This window comes from Orcinus orca, chromosome 17, assembly GCF_937001465.1.
Source record: "Orcinus orca chromosome 17, mOrcOrc1.1, whole genome shotgun sequence".
NCBI classification, from domain to species: Eukaryota; Metazoa; Chordata; class Mammalia; order Artiodactyla; family Delphinidae; genus Orcinus; species Orcinus orca.
The window spans coordinates 51348107-51365111 of NC_064575.1; the positions used below are offsets into that span (position 1 = coordinate 51348107).

The following is a 17005-nucleotide window of genomic DNA, read 5'->3' on the forward strand; positions in this document are numbered from 1 at the left end:
TCTTTCAAGGAATATGTCTATTTCATTTAATTACTGAGTTTATGGACATAAAGCTGTTTGTATTCCCTTATCTTCTTTGAATGTCTGTAGTATCCATACTGCTGTCCCCTCTTTCATTTGTGATACTGATCAGTTATTTCTTCTCATATTTTTTCCTCATCATTCTGGCTAAAAGTTTATCAATTTCATTGATTTTTTTTCAGAGAACTAGCCTTTATTTTCATTGATTTTCTCTCTTGTCTTTCTGTTTTCCACTTAACTGATTATGTCATTTATTTATTTAATTTGGGCTTAATTTTCTATTTCTAGTTTCCTAAGGTAGAAGCTTAGATCATTGATTTGCGATCTTTAGTTTTTTCTAACATAAGCACTTAATGCTATAAATTTATCTCTAAAGAATTATTTAGTTGCACTGCACAAATTTTATGTTGCATTTTAATTTTTATTCAATTCCCCATAATTTCTAACTTCCTTGGGACTTATTCTTTGAGCTATGGGCTATTTAGAAGTCTGTTGTTTAATTACATATTTGGGGATTTTTCAGGTGTCTTTCTGTTACTGACTTATAGTTTAATTTTGTTACGGTCAGAGAACTCATTTTGCACGGTTTCAAATTTGTTGAAATTTGTATTACAGCCCAGAATTGGTCTATTTTGGTAAATATTCCAAGTGTACTTGAAAAAGACTGTGTACTCTGCAGTTGTGAGGTGAATTATTCTAGAAACATCAATTAGATTGACTGGATTCCTAGTGTTGTTCAGATTTCCTATATCCTTACTGATCTTCTGTCTTTTTTTTATTGGATTACTGGGAGAACAGTGTTTAAGTCTTTAACTATAACTATGGATTGTCTATTTCTCTTTTCAGTGCTATCAGCTTTTATTTCATGTATTCTGAAGGTCTTTTGTAAGGTGCATAATTATGGGTTGTTATGCTTTCTTGGTGAATTGATCCCTTTATCACTATGTGATGTCTCTTTATATCCATAGCAAGATGCCTTCTTCTGAAGTCTACTCTGATATTAATACAGTCAATCCAGCTTTCTTTCAATTAGTAATTGTATGGTATAGCTTTTTGCATTCTTTTACTTACAACAAAATTTTGTATTATATTTAAGGTGATGTTCTTATAGACAGAAAATAGTGGTGGGTCTTTTTTTTAACCCATCTGACTCTGACTCTTAATTGGGGTGTGTAAGCCATTTAAATTTAATGTAATTATTTATGTATATGATTAAGGTGCTGCTAATTACTGATGTGGTTTGCTCAAAATCTACCATCTTGTTTTCTGCTTGTTCCGTATATCCTTTATTTCTTTTTTCCTCATTTTCTGCCTGTTTTTGGTTTGAGTACTTTCTTATTCCTTTTTGTCTCCACTATTATTATATATTTATACCTCTTTAAAATATTTTTAAATTGTTGCCCTGTTGTTTACAGTATGTATATTTAATGAATCACAGTCTACCTCAACTATATCGAGTAAGATCACCTTTTAGATCTTTCTGAGAGACTGTGTCAAAATACATAACTCAAGTTAAGAAGCTCCTTGTACACCGATATTGAATCATTATGTTGTACACCTGAAATTAATATAATGTTCTATGTCAACTGTACCTCAATAAAAAAAATAAGAAGCTCCTAATAAACAGTTTTTAACAATAAAGAAATAGGTTATAAAGACTTCCATGAAATAAAAAATTTCTGTTCACTGAAGAAACTGAATAAACCAATAAATATCACTGTCCCAACTAGGGAAAAAAGTTTTTAACTAAATGTTTATACAGTGCTAAACTGTCCATAATAGATTTCCTTGTTTTAAATTCAAAACAATGCTATAACATAGTTGTTATTACTATTTTTATTTTTGTATTTATAAACAATATTTATAAATACTGTTATTATTATTAATACATTTAATTTGATGAAATTAAACAAGAAAGACAGAAATATATCTGAATTCAGTAAAAGAAGAATTGAAGACTTTCCAGGCTGGAGAAGAGCTATGTTTTAAGTATTAGATATATGTTAGCTTAAAATGTCCATCAGACATTTTAAATCAAGAGAAAACAGTATTGTTACACATTATTATTTTCATTTGATTCACATAACAAACCTAAATAGTAGGTATTGAAGGCATCATTTGACAGATGGGGAAAATGAGGCTCATCAAAATGACTTGTATAAAAGCACAGACTAGTAAGTTGAAGAGCCAATATTAGAACCCAAGTTCTTATACATCATGCTAGGGAGACAAAATTCAGAAGCTGAGAGAATTTAACGCCAGGGACTCAGAGCCACACAATGTAATTTCAAGATCAGAAATCTCAACCCCATGCAGTGCAACCTGGGAATACTCAACCTGCACCCACTCCAGCTACAGTTATCTTGCTAGAGCAGCCCTGGAGAGGCACGTCTGGGGAAACCCTGGCATGGGCCTACTACAACTCCAACCATCCTACCAAGGGAGCCCCGATGCTGTATGCCCTGGGGACACCCCCCCCCATCCCAGTCCACATCCTCTCCAGCTCCAGCTGGCATTCCAAAGCTTCCTAGCACAAGCACTTTACACAAGGAATACTCCTACACAAGGCCACATCTTCAACATCAGGAGAGGTATCTGTTTGGCCTGATTCACAGAATCAAATACAGAAAGTCACTGAACCAAGATGGCAGAGTAGAAGGACATGCTCTCACTCCACCTTGCAAGAACACCAGAATCACAACTAGCTGCTGAACAATCATCAAGAGGAAGACACTAGAACTCACCAAAAAAGATACCCCACATCCAAAGACAAAGGAGAAGCCACAATGAGACGGGGGCAGGGGGGCAATCACAGTAAAATCAAATCTCATAACTGCTGGGTGGGTGACACACAGACTGGAGAACACTAATCCCACAGAAGTTCACCCACTGGAGTGGAGGTTCTGAGCCTCACGTCAGGCTTCTCAACCTGGGGGTCCGGCAACAGGACCTAGAGAATCAGACATTGAAGGCTAGCGGGATTTGACTGCAGGACTTCGACAGGACTGGGGGAAACAGGCACTCCACTCTGGAGGGCACACACAAAGTAGTGTACAAATCGGGACCCAGGGGAAGGAGCAGTGACCCCAAGGGAGACTGAACCAGACCTACCTGCTAGTGTTGGAGGGTCTCCTGCACAGGTGGAGGGTGGCTGTGGCTCACCGTGAGGACAAGGAAACTGGCAGCAGAGGTTCTGGGAAGTACTCCTAGGCGTGAGCTCTCCCAGAGTCTGCCATTAACCCCACCAAAGAGCCCAGGTAGGTTCCAGTGTGCGGTTGCCTCAGGCCAAACAAACAACAGGCAGGGAACCCAGCCCCAGCCATCAGCAGTCAAGCAGATTAAAGTTTTACTGAGCTCTGCCCACCAGAGCAATACCCAGCTCTACCTATCACCAGTCCCCCGAGTCAGAAAGCTTGCACAAGCCTCTTAGATAGTCTCATCCACCAGAGGGCAGACAGCAAAAGCAAGAAGAACTACAATCCTGCAGCCTGTGGAACAAAAACCACATTCCCAGAAAGAAAGAAAGGAAGAAAAGGCAGAGGGCTATGTACCAGATGAAGGAACAAGATAAAGCTCCAGAAAAACAACTCAATGAAGTGGAGATAGGCAACCTTCCAGAAAAAGAATTCAGAATAATGATAGTGAAGATGATCCAGGACCTCAGAAAAAGAATGGAGGCAAAGATCGAGACGATGCAAGAAATGTTTAACAAAGACCTAGAAGACTTAAAGAACAAACAAACAGAGATGAACAGTAGAATAACTGAAATGAAAACTACACTAGAATGAAACAATAGCAGAATAACTAAGGCAGAAGAATGGATAAGTGACCTGGAAGAGAGACTGGTGGAATTCACTGCTGCAGAACAGAATAAAGAAAAATGAATGAAAAGAAATGAAGACAGCCTAAGAGACCTCTGGGACAACATTAAATGCAACAACATTCGCATTATAGGGGTCCCAGAAGGAGAAGAGAGAGAGAAAGGACCAGAGGAAATATTTGAAGAGATTATAGTTGAAAACTTCCCTAACATGGGAAAGGAAATTGCCACCCAAGTTCAGGAAGCACAGAGAGTCCCATACAGGATAAACCCAAGGAGAAACACACCGAAACACATACTAATCAAATTGGCAAAAATTAAAGACAAAGAAAAATTATTGAAAGCGAGGGAAAAATGACAAATAACATACAAGGGAAATCCCATAAGGTTAATGGCTGATTTCTCAGCAGAAACTCTACAAGCCAGAAGGGAGTGGCATGATATATTTAAAGTGATAAAAGGGAAGAACCTACAACCAAGATTACTCTACCCGGCAAGGATCTCATTCAGATTCGATGGAGAAATCAAAAGCTTTACTGACAAGCAAAAGTTAAGAGAATTCAGCACCACCAAACCAGCTCTACAACAAATGCTAAAGGAACTTCTCTAAGTGAGAAACACAGGAGAATAAAAGGACCTACAAAAACAAACACAAAACAATTAGGAAAATGGTCATAGGAACATACATATCGATAATTACCTTAAACGTGAATGGATTAAATGCTCCAACCAAAAGACACAGGCTTGCTGAATGGATACAAAAGCAAGACCCATATGTATGCTGTCCACGAGAGACCCACTTCAGACCTAGGGACACATACAGATTGAAAGTGAGGGGATGGAAAAAGATATTCCATGCAAATGGAAATTAAGAGAAAGCTGGAGCAGCAATACTCGTATCAGAAAAAATAGACTTTAAAATAAAGAATGTTACAAGAGACAAGGAAGGACACTACACAATGATCAGCGGATCGATCCAAGAAGAAGATATAACAATTATAAATATATATGCATCCAACATAGGAGCACCTCAACATAAGGCAACTGTTAACAGCTATAAAAGAGGAAATCGACAGAAACACAATAATCGTGGGGGACTTTAAAACCTCACTTACACAAATGGACAGATCATCCAAAATGAAAATAAATAAGAAAACAGAAGCTTTAAATGACACAACAGACAAGATAGATTTAATTGATATTTATAGGACATTCCATCCAAAAACAGCAGATTACACTTTCTTCTCAGGTGTGCATGGAACATTCTCCTAGATAGATCATATCTTGGGTCACAAATCAAGCGTCAGTAAATTTAAGAAAATTGAAATCATATCAAGCATCTTTTCTGACCACAAACAACACTATGAGATTAGAAATTAATTACAGGGAAAAAAACGTGAAAAACACAAACACATGGAGGCTACACAATACGTTACTAAATAACCAAGAGATCACTGAAGAAATCAAAGAGGAAATCAGAAAATACCTACAGACAAATGACAATGAAAACACGATGATCCAAACCTATGGGATGTAGCAAAAGCAGTTCTAAGAGGGAAGTTTATAGCTATAAGTTTATAGCTATACAAGCTATACAAGCCTACCTCAAGAAACAAGAAAAATCTCAAATAAACAATCTAACCTTACACCTAAAGGAACTAGAGAAGACAAAACAAACAAAACCCAAAGTTAGCAGAAGGAAAGAAATCATAAAGATAGAGCAAAAATAAATGAAATAGAAACAAAGAAAACAATATAGCAAATAAAAAGAGGGAGAGGACTCAAATCAATAAAATCAGAAATGAAAAAGGAGTAGTTACAACAGACACCGCAGAAATACAAAGCATCCTAAGACACTACTACAGTCAACTCTGTGCCAATAAAATGGACAACCTGGAAGAAATGGACAAATTCTTAGAAAGGTATAACCTTCCAAGACTGAACCAGGAAGAAACAGAAAATATGAACAGACCAATCACAAGTAATGAAATTGAAACTGTAATTAAAAATCTTCCAGCAGGGGCTTCCCTGGTGGCGCAGTGGTTGAGAGTCCGCCTGCCAATGCAGGGGACACGGATTCGTGCCCCGGTCCGGGAAGATCCCACATGCCACGGAGCAACTGGGCCCGTGAGCCCTGGCAGCTGAGCCTGCGCATCCGGAGCCTGTGCTCCACAACAGGAGAGGCCACGGCAGTGAGAAGCCTGCGTACCGCAAAAAAAAAAAAAAAAATTTCCAACAAACAAAAGTCCAGGACCAGATGGCTTCACAGGTGAATTCTATCAAACATTTAGAGAAGAGCTAACACCCATCCTACTCAAACTATTCCATAAAATTGCAGAGGAGAGAACACTCCCAAGCTCATTCTATGAGGCCATCATCACCCTGATACCAAAACCAGACAAAGATACTACAAAAAAGAAAATTACAGACCAATATCACTGATGAATATAGATGCAAAAATCCTCAACAAAATACTAGCAAACAGAATCCAACAACACATTAAAAGGATCATACACCATGATCAAGTGGGATTTATCCCAGGGATGCAAGGATTCTTCAGTATATGCAAATCAATCAATGTGATACACCATATTAACAAATTGAAGAAGAAAAACCATATGATCATCTCAATACTTGCAGAAAAAGCTTTTCACAAAATTCAACACCCATTTATGATAAAAACTCTCCAGAAAGTGGGCATAGGGAAACCTACCTCAACATAATAAAGGTCATATACAACAAACCCACAGCAAACATCATTCTCAGTGGTGAAAAACTGAAAGCATTTCCTCTAATATCAGGAACGAGACAAGGATGTCCACCCTTACCACTATTATTCAACATAGTTTTGGAAGTCCTAGCCACGGCAATCAGAGAAGAAAAAGAAATAAAAGGAATACAAATTGGAAAAGAATGAGTAAAACTGTCACTGTTTGCAGATGACATGATACTATACACAGAGAATCCTAAAGATGCCACCAGAAAACTACTAGAGCTAATCAATGAATTTGGTAAAGTTGCAGGATACAAAATTAATTCACAGAAATCTCTTGCATTCTTTAACACTAATGATGAAAAATCCGAAAGAGAAATTAAGGAAACACTCCCATTTACCATGGCAACAAAAAGAATAAAATACCTAGGAATAAATCTACCTAGGGAGACAAAAGACCTGTATGTGGAAAACTATAAGACACTGATGAAAGAAATTAATGATGATACCAATAGATGGAGAGATATAACATGTTCTTGGATTGGAAGAATCAATATTGTGAAAATGACGATACTACCCAACGCAATCTACAGATTCAATGCAATCCCTATCAAATTACCAATGGCATTTTTTACAGAACTAGAACAAAAAATCTTAAAATTTGTACAGAGACACAAAAGATCCCAAAAAGCCAAAGTAGTCTTGAGGGAAAAGAACAGAGCTGGAAGAATCAGACTCCCTGACTTCAGACTATACTACAAAGCTACAGTAATCAAGACAATATGGTACTGGCACAAAAACAGAAACATAGATGAATGGAAGAAGATAGAAAGGCCACAGATAAACCCACACACCTATGGTCAACTAGTCTATGACAAAGGAGGCAAGGATATACAATGGAGAAAAGACAGTCTCTTCAATAAATGGTGCTGGGAAAACTGGACAGCTACATGTAAAAGAATGAAATTAGAACACTCCCTCACACCATACACAAAAATAAACTCAAAATGTATTAGAGCCCTAAATGTAAGACCAGACACTGTAAAACTCTTAGAGGAAAACATAGGAAGAACACTCTTTGACATGAATCACAGCAAGACCTTTTTTGATCTACCTCCTAAAGTAATGGAAATAAAAACAAAGATAAATGGGACCTAATGAAACTTAAAAGCTTTTGCACAGCAAAGGAAAACATAAACAAGACGAAAAGACAACCCTCAGAATGGGAGAAAATATCTGCAAACGAATCAACAGACAAAGGATTAATCTCCAAAATATATAAACAGCTCATGCAGCTCAATATTAAAAAAACAAAGAACCCAATCCAAAAACGGGCAGAAGACCTAAACATACATTTCTCAAAAGAAGACATACATATGGCCAAGTAGCACATGAAAAGCTGCTCAAGATCACTACTGGAGAAATGGAAATCAAAACTACAATGAGGTACCACCTCACACCAGTTAGAATGGGCATCTTCAGAAAATCTACAAACAACATATGCTGGATAGGGTGTGGAGAAAGGGAACCCTCTTGTACTGTTGGTGGGAATGTAGATTGATACAGCCACTATGGAGAACAGTATGGGGGTTCCTTAAAAAAGTAAAAATAGAATTACCATATGATCCAGCAATCCCACTACTGGGCATAAACCCAGAGAAAACCATAATTCAAAAAATACACATGCACCCCAATGTTCATTGTAGCACCATTTACAATAGGCAGGTCATGGAAGCAACTTAATGCCCATCGACAGATGAATGGATAAAGAAGATGTGGTACATATATAAAATGGAATATTATTCAGCCATAAAAAGGAACAAAATTGGGTCATTTGTTGAGACAGGGATGGATCTAGAGACTGTCATACAGAGTGAAGTAAGTCAGAAAGAGAAAAACAAATATCATATATTAAGGTATTTATGTGGAACCTAGAAAAATGGTACAGAACCGGTTTGCAGGGCAGAAACTGAGACACAGATGTAGAGAACAAACATATGGAAACCAATGGGGGAAAGTGGCAGGGGGTGGTGGTGGTGGTGTGCTGAATTGGGTGATTGGGATTGACATGGACACACTGATGTATATAAAATTGATGACTAATAAGAACCTGCTGTGTAAAAAATAAATTAAATTAAATCAAAAAAAATACAGAAAGCCAAACAGAGGAAACAGAGGAATATGTTCCAAAAAAAGAGAACAAGCTAAAACTTCAGGAAAAAAAAAAAAGCTTAACAAAATGGAGATAAGAAAGGTACCTTATAAATAGTTCAAAGTAATAATAATAAAGGTGCTCACTGAACTTGGGAGAAGAAAGGAGAAACACACTGAGAACTTCAACAGAGTCAGAAAATATAAGAAAGAACCAATCAGAGCTGAAGTATACAATAACTGAAATGAAAAATACACTAGAGGGGACTGATAGCAAAATAGATGATATGGAAGAAGAGATCAGCGATCTGGAAGACAGAAAAGTGGATATCACCCAATCAGAAGAGAAAAAAGTTTTTTTAAAAAAATGAGGATAGTTTATGGGACCTCTGAGACAACATCAGGCATACTAAAATTTGTAGATGACTCAGAAGTAAGAGAGAGAGAGAAAGGGGCAAAAGCTTATTTGAAGAAATAATGGCTGAAAACTTCCCTAACCTGGAGAAGGACATAGATATTGAGAACCAGGAAGCACACAGAGTCCCAAAGAAGATGAACCCAAAGAGATCCACACCAAAACATACCATAATTAAAACGGCAAAATTAAAGATAAAGGAAGAATTTTAAAGGCAGCAAGAGAAAAATAACTAGTCACATACGAGGGAACTTCCATAAGACTACAAGCTTATTTTTCAGCAGTACCTTTTCAGGCCTGAAGAGAGTGGCATAATATATTAAAGGGCTGAAAAATAAAAACTTACAACCACGAATGCTCTACTTGGCAAGATTATCGTTCAGAATTAAAGGAAAGATAAAGAGTTTCCAAGAGAAGCAAAAGATAAAGGAGTTCATCACTTCTAAACCACCCTTATGAGAAATGTTAAAGGATCTTCTTTAAGTGGAAAAGAAAAGGCCATAAATAGAGATAAGAAAATATTTGAAAGAAAAAAATTACACTGGTAAAGGCAAAAATTATATATAGTAAAGGATATCAGTTACTTAAAAAGCTAGTATGATGCCTAAAAGACAAAAGTAGTAAAATCAACTATAACTACAATAAAATAAAAAGGTATAAAATATGATGTCAAAAACATAAAACATGGGGGAGTAGTAACAATATGATGCTTTTATTTTATTTTTATTTATTTTTTTTGTGGTACGTGGGCTTCTCACTGTTGTGGCCTCTCCCATTGCGGAGCACAGGCTCCAGACACTCAGGCTCAGCGGCCATGGCTCACGGGCCAAACCACTCTGTGGCATGTGGGATCTTCCTGGACTGGGGCACGAACCCGTGTCCCCTGCATCAGCAGGGGGACTCTCAACCACTGCACCACCAGGGAAGCCCAATGATGCTTTTAGAATGCATTTGAACTTAAGCAACTATCAACTTAAAATAAACTGCCATGTATATATAGGTTATATTCATGAACCTCATGGGAATCACAAACAAAAACCTATGATAAACACACAAAAAATAAAGATAAAAGAACCCAAGCATAGCATCAAAGAAAGCCATCAAGTCACAAAGGAAGAGAGCAAGAGAGAAGAAAGGAAGAAGAACTACTAAAAGAACCAGAAAAAAATTAATAAGTACATACCTATCAATAATGACTTTAAATGTAAATAGACTACATGCTCCAATCGAAAGACATTGGGTGGCTGAATGGATAAGAAAACAAGACCCATCTATGTGCTGCCTACAGGAGATTCACTTCAGATCTAAAGACACACACAGACGGAAAGTTAAAGGATGGAAAAGATATTCCATACAAATGGAAACCAAAAGAAAGCTGGGATAACAATACTCATATCAGATAAAATAGACTTTATTTTTTTTAATCTGGCCAGAACCTTTATTATTTCAGAAATAAGCACCCTATGTAACTTGAAGTGGTTAGAATAGTTATTTATGGATTACTGTAATAAATATTTGTCAAAACACCAACTCTCTCAATAATCACACACTTATTTCATTCATAAGAATGTCCAAAAATAACTCTTCAGTATCAAAAAATTTACAAATGGCACAAGAGAGTTAAATAATGGTCTGTGGAGGAGAGAAGAAAAATTCTGCTAGGGGAAACTCTAATGAAGCATTTCCTCCATTACATTTTTGATTGATATGGTTCATGAAAGAAGCCTTGCTTTGCCTTCCTTTTTTTAGTGATTCCTCTGAGAGGGAATCCAAGAAACCAAATCTGAGGGGAAAAACTGCTTTCATAGTCTCAAGTGTAAACCACAAACAGGCTTCTCTGATAAAAGCTTTAAAGCCGGAAGAGATGAGAAAGGCAAGCATGTATTCCTTTAAACATTTCAATAAATTTGCAAAAACATTCAGCAATTATGCACATGTTGTTTGTATACTTAAAAATGCAACAATTTTCATGCTTTGAATATTTTTTCCTGAATGTTTTAAGGATATTTTGTTCTAGACAGCTCAAAAGTAAGGCTTACACACACACATAATATATATAACAGGAATTCTCCGTATGATTAGCACTGTGGACTCTCCTGACAGTGTCAAACAATGAAAAGCCAAATATGATCACATCTGTACTGTAAGGAGAGCCCGGAGAATCGCTTATGTCTTTGTTTTCTGCTCAACACTTCTGACAAGTTCAGCAGATGTACAGCCATGACTTGTTTCCAAACATCCAGACCCCTTCACTGGCTCACCACAATTACACGACTGTTAAGTTCTAAGTATTCAAAGAAAGACTGCAGGTGTCCCTTTACTTCTCTCTGGTCCCTTTACCAAACCCCTATATCGCTTATGACATTACTTGTTAATATTCCACATTCCAAATGAAAAATGCAGGTACACAGTTTGCTAAATTTCACTTAACCAAATAAATTTAATAATAGATAAAATACTTAAATTCCTGCAACACAAAACTTGGTTTTCACATTCATTAGAACATTTTAGAATTACTCAAACATGAGAATTGAAAATGTGTGTGCTATTTGGAAGAGAACTACTGAGTTTATTCTCCAGAAGAAAAAGCAGACCTGAAGCATCACATTACTGGAACACTTGAAACATGTTGACAAGTTCCTATCTTCTAAACTTCCATGAAAGCTGCTTGCACAAACTATTTAAAGAATATCTGCCCCTATTAGACAAGCCAGATATCTGATGTATTAAGGAAGTCAGAAGCTGAGTCACTTCACTTCTTTCTGTTGCCTCCAGTTGCTAGAATACTGGCAACTTGCATAAATATGTTTAAAATGTCCATGTAGATTCCCAACATCGAATTGATGGGATCATATTTTTTAACTCCATATACTGGTACTACTTCTGCATGCCTGATTACTTTCTGTGTATCATACAGGAGAAACGTGCTGAAAAGAACTAATCCGCCATAAATTGCCACTGGGTACAGAGTGGCACCAGCCACAGTGGTAGGTGGAAGAAACACAGATCCTAGTGAGGACACAAAGACAACACCCTGGCCCACACCCAGGGGTGCTCCCATGTTCACAAACTTCTCATTGGGCACACACATGGCCATGGTAGAGAGGCCTCCCACAATGCCAGCCGTGTACCATACAGCTCTGACAAGAAGAGGCCCCCCTAACATCATCAGAAGAGCCACCACTGCACCCATCACACCAGAATGTAGTAACCAAGCAAGACGCTTTGGGCCTGGGCTCCGTACCAGTATTCCAGCTTCAATCATGCATGCAAAGGTTGCACCAGCTGTCACCCAACAGCCTCTCATCATGAAGTTCATGAGAGCAGGAGTTCTGCTCACAGCCAGGGAAGACAAAGCTGTTATGCCAATACTTCCTGCTAAGTACATATAGATGGAATGAATTCTATCCTTCACATACTGAGGCCAAATTACAGCTTTTTCAATAGCTCCAATCTCATTAGACATTGGCATTCCCAAGCCATAGTAGCACAAAGCTCCAAGATCAACTGCAGCAATAAACCATCTTTCCATCTGATCAATTTAAAATATTTTTTCCAATGATTGTTCCAAAGCTGTCTCCTTGAGTTCTTGGCTAGTTTTCCCATGCTGAATTCCAATTCTTGTCTTGGTGGCATATTCCCTGCTGGGTGTTAAGAGCCACTGATTCTTTGTGATGGAATTCTTCACAACAGGGGAGGCCCTGGTGAAACCTTGGCAGAAAACCCTGGAAGGTAGTGTCTGGAGACACACAAGTCTTGTGGCCAGCATGGTGAGGCACCAGGTTTACCAAGCAGATCTGAAATGCTCAGTCCCTGGTCACCTCAAGCATGCAGTTCCCCTTCGGGGCCTGCGAAACACAGCCACGCACATCTCCCGCATCCTCTGCCCACCTCTTACTGACTGCACATGCCTAAAATAGACTTTAAAACAAACACTGCAACAAAAGACAAAGGAAGGCATTACATAATGATAAAAAGGGTCAATCCAAGAAAAGGATATAACATTCATAAATATTTAAGCACCAACATAGGAGCATCTAAGTATATAAAGCAAATATTGACACACACAAAAGGAGAAATAGACAGTAACACAATAATAGTAGGGGAATTTAGTGCCCAACATACATCAACAGACAGATCATCCAGACAGAAAATCAGTAAGAAAACATCGGCTTTAAATGACACAGTAGACCTGATACACCTAACAGACAGATACAGAACATTCCACCCAAAAATTTCATAATACACGTTTTTTTTCAAGTACACATGGAACATTACTCAGGATAGCTCACATGTTAGGCCACAAAACAATTCTCAATAAATTTAAGAAGACTGAAATCACATCAATCATCTTTTCTGACCACAATGGTATGAAACTAGACATCAAGTACAAGAAGAAAACTGGAAAAGACACAAACATGGAGGGACCAAATAACATGCTACTAAACCACCAGTGGATCAGTGAAGAAATCAAAGAGGAAATAAAAAATACCTTGAAACAAATGAAAATGAAAACACAACTTTCCAAAGTCTATGGGACATAGCAAAAGCAGTTCTAAGAGGGAAGTTCATGGTGATACAGGCCTTCCTCAAGAAATAAGAAAAATCTCAAATAAGCAATGTATCTTTACAGCTAAAGGAACTAGAAAAAGAAGAAAAATGAAGCCCAAAGTTAGTACAAGGAAGAAAATAATAAATATCAGAGCAGGAATACATGAAATAGAGACTTAAAAAAAGAAAAGATCAATGAAGAGCTAGTTCTTTGAAAAGGTAAACAAAATTGATAAACTTTACCCAGACTCATCAAGAAATAAGAGAGATCCCAAATAAATAAAATCAGAAATGAAAGAGAAGTTACAACAAATATCACAGAAATACAAAGAATCATAAGAGACTAGTACAATTATTTGTCAATAAGCTGGACAACCTAGAAGAGATGGATAAATTCCTAAAAATATACAATCTTCTAAGACTCAATCATGAAGAAATAGAAAATCTTAACAGACAAATTACCAATAATGAAATTGAATTAGCAATAATAAAAAAAAAAACACCTCCCAACAAACAAAAGTCAAAGACCAGAAGCCTTCACAGGGGAATTCTACCAAACATTTTAAAAAGAGTTAACACCTATCCTCAAACTATTCCAAAAAATTGAAGAGGAAGGAACACTTCCAAACTCATCCAACAAGGCCAGCATTACCCTGATACCAAAATCAAAGACACTACAAAAAAAAAAGAAAAGAAAAAGAAAATTACAGGCCAATATACCTGATGAACAAAGATGCAAAAATCCCCAATAAAACACAGAGGGTGAATTCAATAACACATTAAAAGAATCATAAATCAGATCAAGTGGGATTTATCCCAGGGATGTAAGGATGGTTCAATATTGACAAATCAATATGATATACCATATTAACAAATGAATAAAAATCATATGATCATCTCAATAGATGCAGAAAAAGCATTTGACAAAATTCAACATCGATTTACCATGAAAAAAAAACAACTCTCAACAAAGTGGGCACAGAGGGAACATACCTTAACATAATAAAGGCCATGTGACAAACCCACAGCTAACATCATACTCAATGGTGAAAATTCTTCCTCTAAGATCAGGAACAAGACAAGGATACTCACTCTTGCCACTTTTATTCAACATAATATTGGAACTCCTAGTGACAGCAACCAGACAAGAAAAAGAAATAAAAGACACAAAAACTGGAAAAAAAGAAGTAAAACGGTCACTATTTGCAGATGACATGATACTATATATAGAATACCCTAAAGACTCTGCCAAAAATTATTAGAACAAATAAATTCAGTAAAGTTGCAGGGTACAAAATTAATATACAGAAATATGTTGCATTTCTATACTCTAATAATGAACTACCAGAAAGAAAAATTAAGAAAACAATCACATTTACAACAGCATCAAAAAGAATAAAATACATAGGAATAAATTTAACTAAGGAGGTGAAAGACCTGTACACTGAAAACTATAAGATATTGATGAAAGAAATTAAAGATGAACAAATAAATGGAAAGATATACCATGCCTGTGGATGGGAAGAATTAATATTGTTAACACGTACATACTACCCAAAGCATTCTATAGATTCAAAGTAATCCCTAGCAAAACACCCATGGCATTTTCCCTAGAACTAGAATAATCCTATAATTTGTATGAAACGACAAAAGACCCCAAATATCCAAAGCAATCTTAAGAAAGAAGAACAGGGCTTCCCTTGTGGTGCAGTGGTTGAGAATCCGCCTGTCAATGCAGGGGACACAGGTTCGATCCCTGGTCCAGGAAGATCCCACATGCCGCGGAGCAACTAAGCCTGTGTGCCACAACTACTGAACCTGCACTCTAGAGCCCGCGAGCCACAACTACTGAAGGCCGCGTGCCTAGAGCCCGTGCTCCACAACAAGAGAAGCCACCAGAATGAGAAGCCCACGAACCACAAGAGTAGTCCCCACTTGCCACAACCAGAGAAAAACCCGTGCACAGCAACGAAGACCCAATGCAGCCAGAAAAAACAAATAAATAAAATAAAATGATAAAATAAATTTTTAAAAAAAGAAGAACAAAGCAGGAGGTATTACATTCCCTGATTTCAAACTATACTACAAAGCTACAGTAATCAAAACAGGATGGTATTGTCACAAAAACAAACATATAGATCAAGGGAACAGAATAGGGAGCCCAGAAATAAACCCATACTTATGTGGTCAATTAATCCATGACAAAGGAGGCAAGACTATACCATGGGGAAAAGACAGTCTCTTCAATAAATGGTGTTGAGAAAACTGGACAACTATATGCAAAAGAATGAAACTAGACCACTTTCTTACACCATATACAAAAATAAACTCAAAATGGATTAAGGACTTAAATGTAAGACCCGAAAGCATAAAACTCCTAAAAGAAAACATAAGCAATATGCTCTCTGAAACTGGTCTTAGCAATATATATTTTTTTTTTTTTGGATCTGTCACCTCAGGCAAGGGCAGCAAAAGCAAAAGTAAACAAATGGGACTACATCAAACTAAAAAGTTTTGCACAGCAAAAGAAACCATCAACAAAGCAAAAAGGCCACTTACTGAATGAGAGAAGATATCTGCAAATGATACATCTGATAAGGGATTAATATCCAAATTATATGAAGAACTCATACAACTCAACAACAACAACAACAAAAAAATCCAATTTTAAAAATTGGCTAAGGACCTTAATAGACATTTTTCCAGAGAGGACATACAGATGTCCAACAGGTACATGAAAAGATGCTCAAGATCACTAACTGGATGGGAAATGCAAATCAAAACCACAATGAGATATCACCTCACACCTGTCAGAATGGCTATTATCAAAAAAGACAACAAATAAAGTGTTGGCGAGGACGTGGAGAAAAAGGAACTCTCGCGCACTGTAAATTGGTACAACTACTATGGAAAACAGGATGGAGTTTCCTCAAAGAATTAAAACTAGAACTACCATATGATCCAGCAACTCCACCTCTGGGGGCGGGGGAAAGGGCAAAATAGGTAAAGGGAGTTAAGCCGTACAAACTTCCAATTATAAAATAAGTCTCAGGGATAAAAAGTATAGCATAGGGAACATACTTAATAATATTGTAATAACCTTGTATAGTGACAGATGGTAACTAGACTTATTGTGGTTTTCATTTCACAATGTATAAAAACATCAAATCACTGTGTTGTATACCTGAAACTAATATAATAATTAAAAGACAGAAATCTCAATTCCCAAATGCTTGATAGGATAGAACTCAAATGAAATAAATTCACTGCACAGGCATAACTTGTTTTATTGTGCTTTGCTTTATTGTGCCTCATGGATACTGTGTTTTTTACA

The 17005-nt window shown here is 37.0% G+C and overlaps 2 protein-coding genes across 3 annotated transcripts in view; both read right to left on the bottom strand.

Moving 5' to 3' along the window:
* Positions 1–17005, bottom strand: part of RGS22 (regulator of G protein signaling 22) — a 181628-nt gene that overhangs the window by 139720 nt on the left and 24903 nt on the right. The window lies entirely within an intron of this gene.
* LOC101277112 (growth hormone-inducible transmembrane protein-like) lies at positions 11536–13018 on the bottom strand. Its single transcript, XM_033438203.2, is given in 1 exon segment — positions 11536–13018. A coding segment is annotated over 1 exon segment (1017 nt). The 5' UTR covers positions 12890–13018; the 3' UTR covers positions 11536–11872.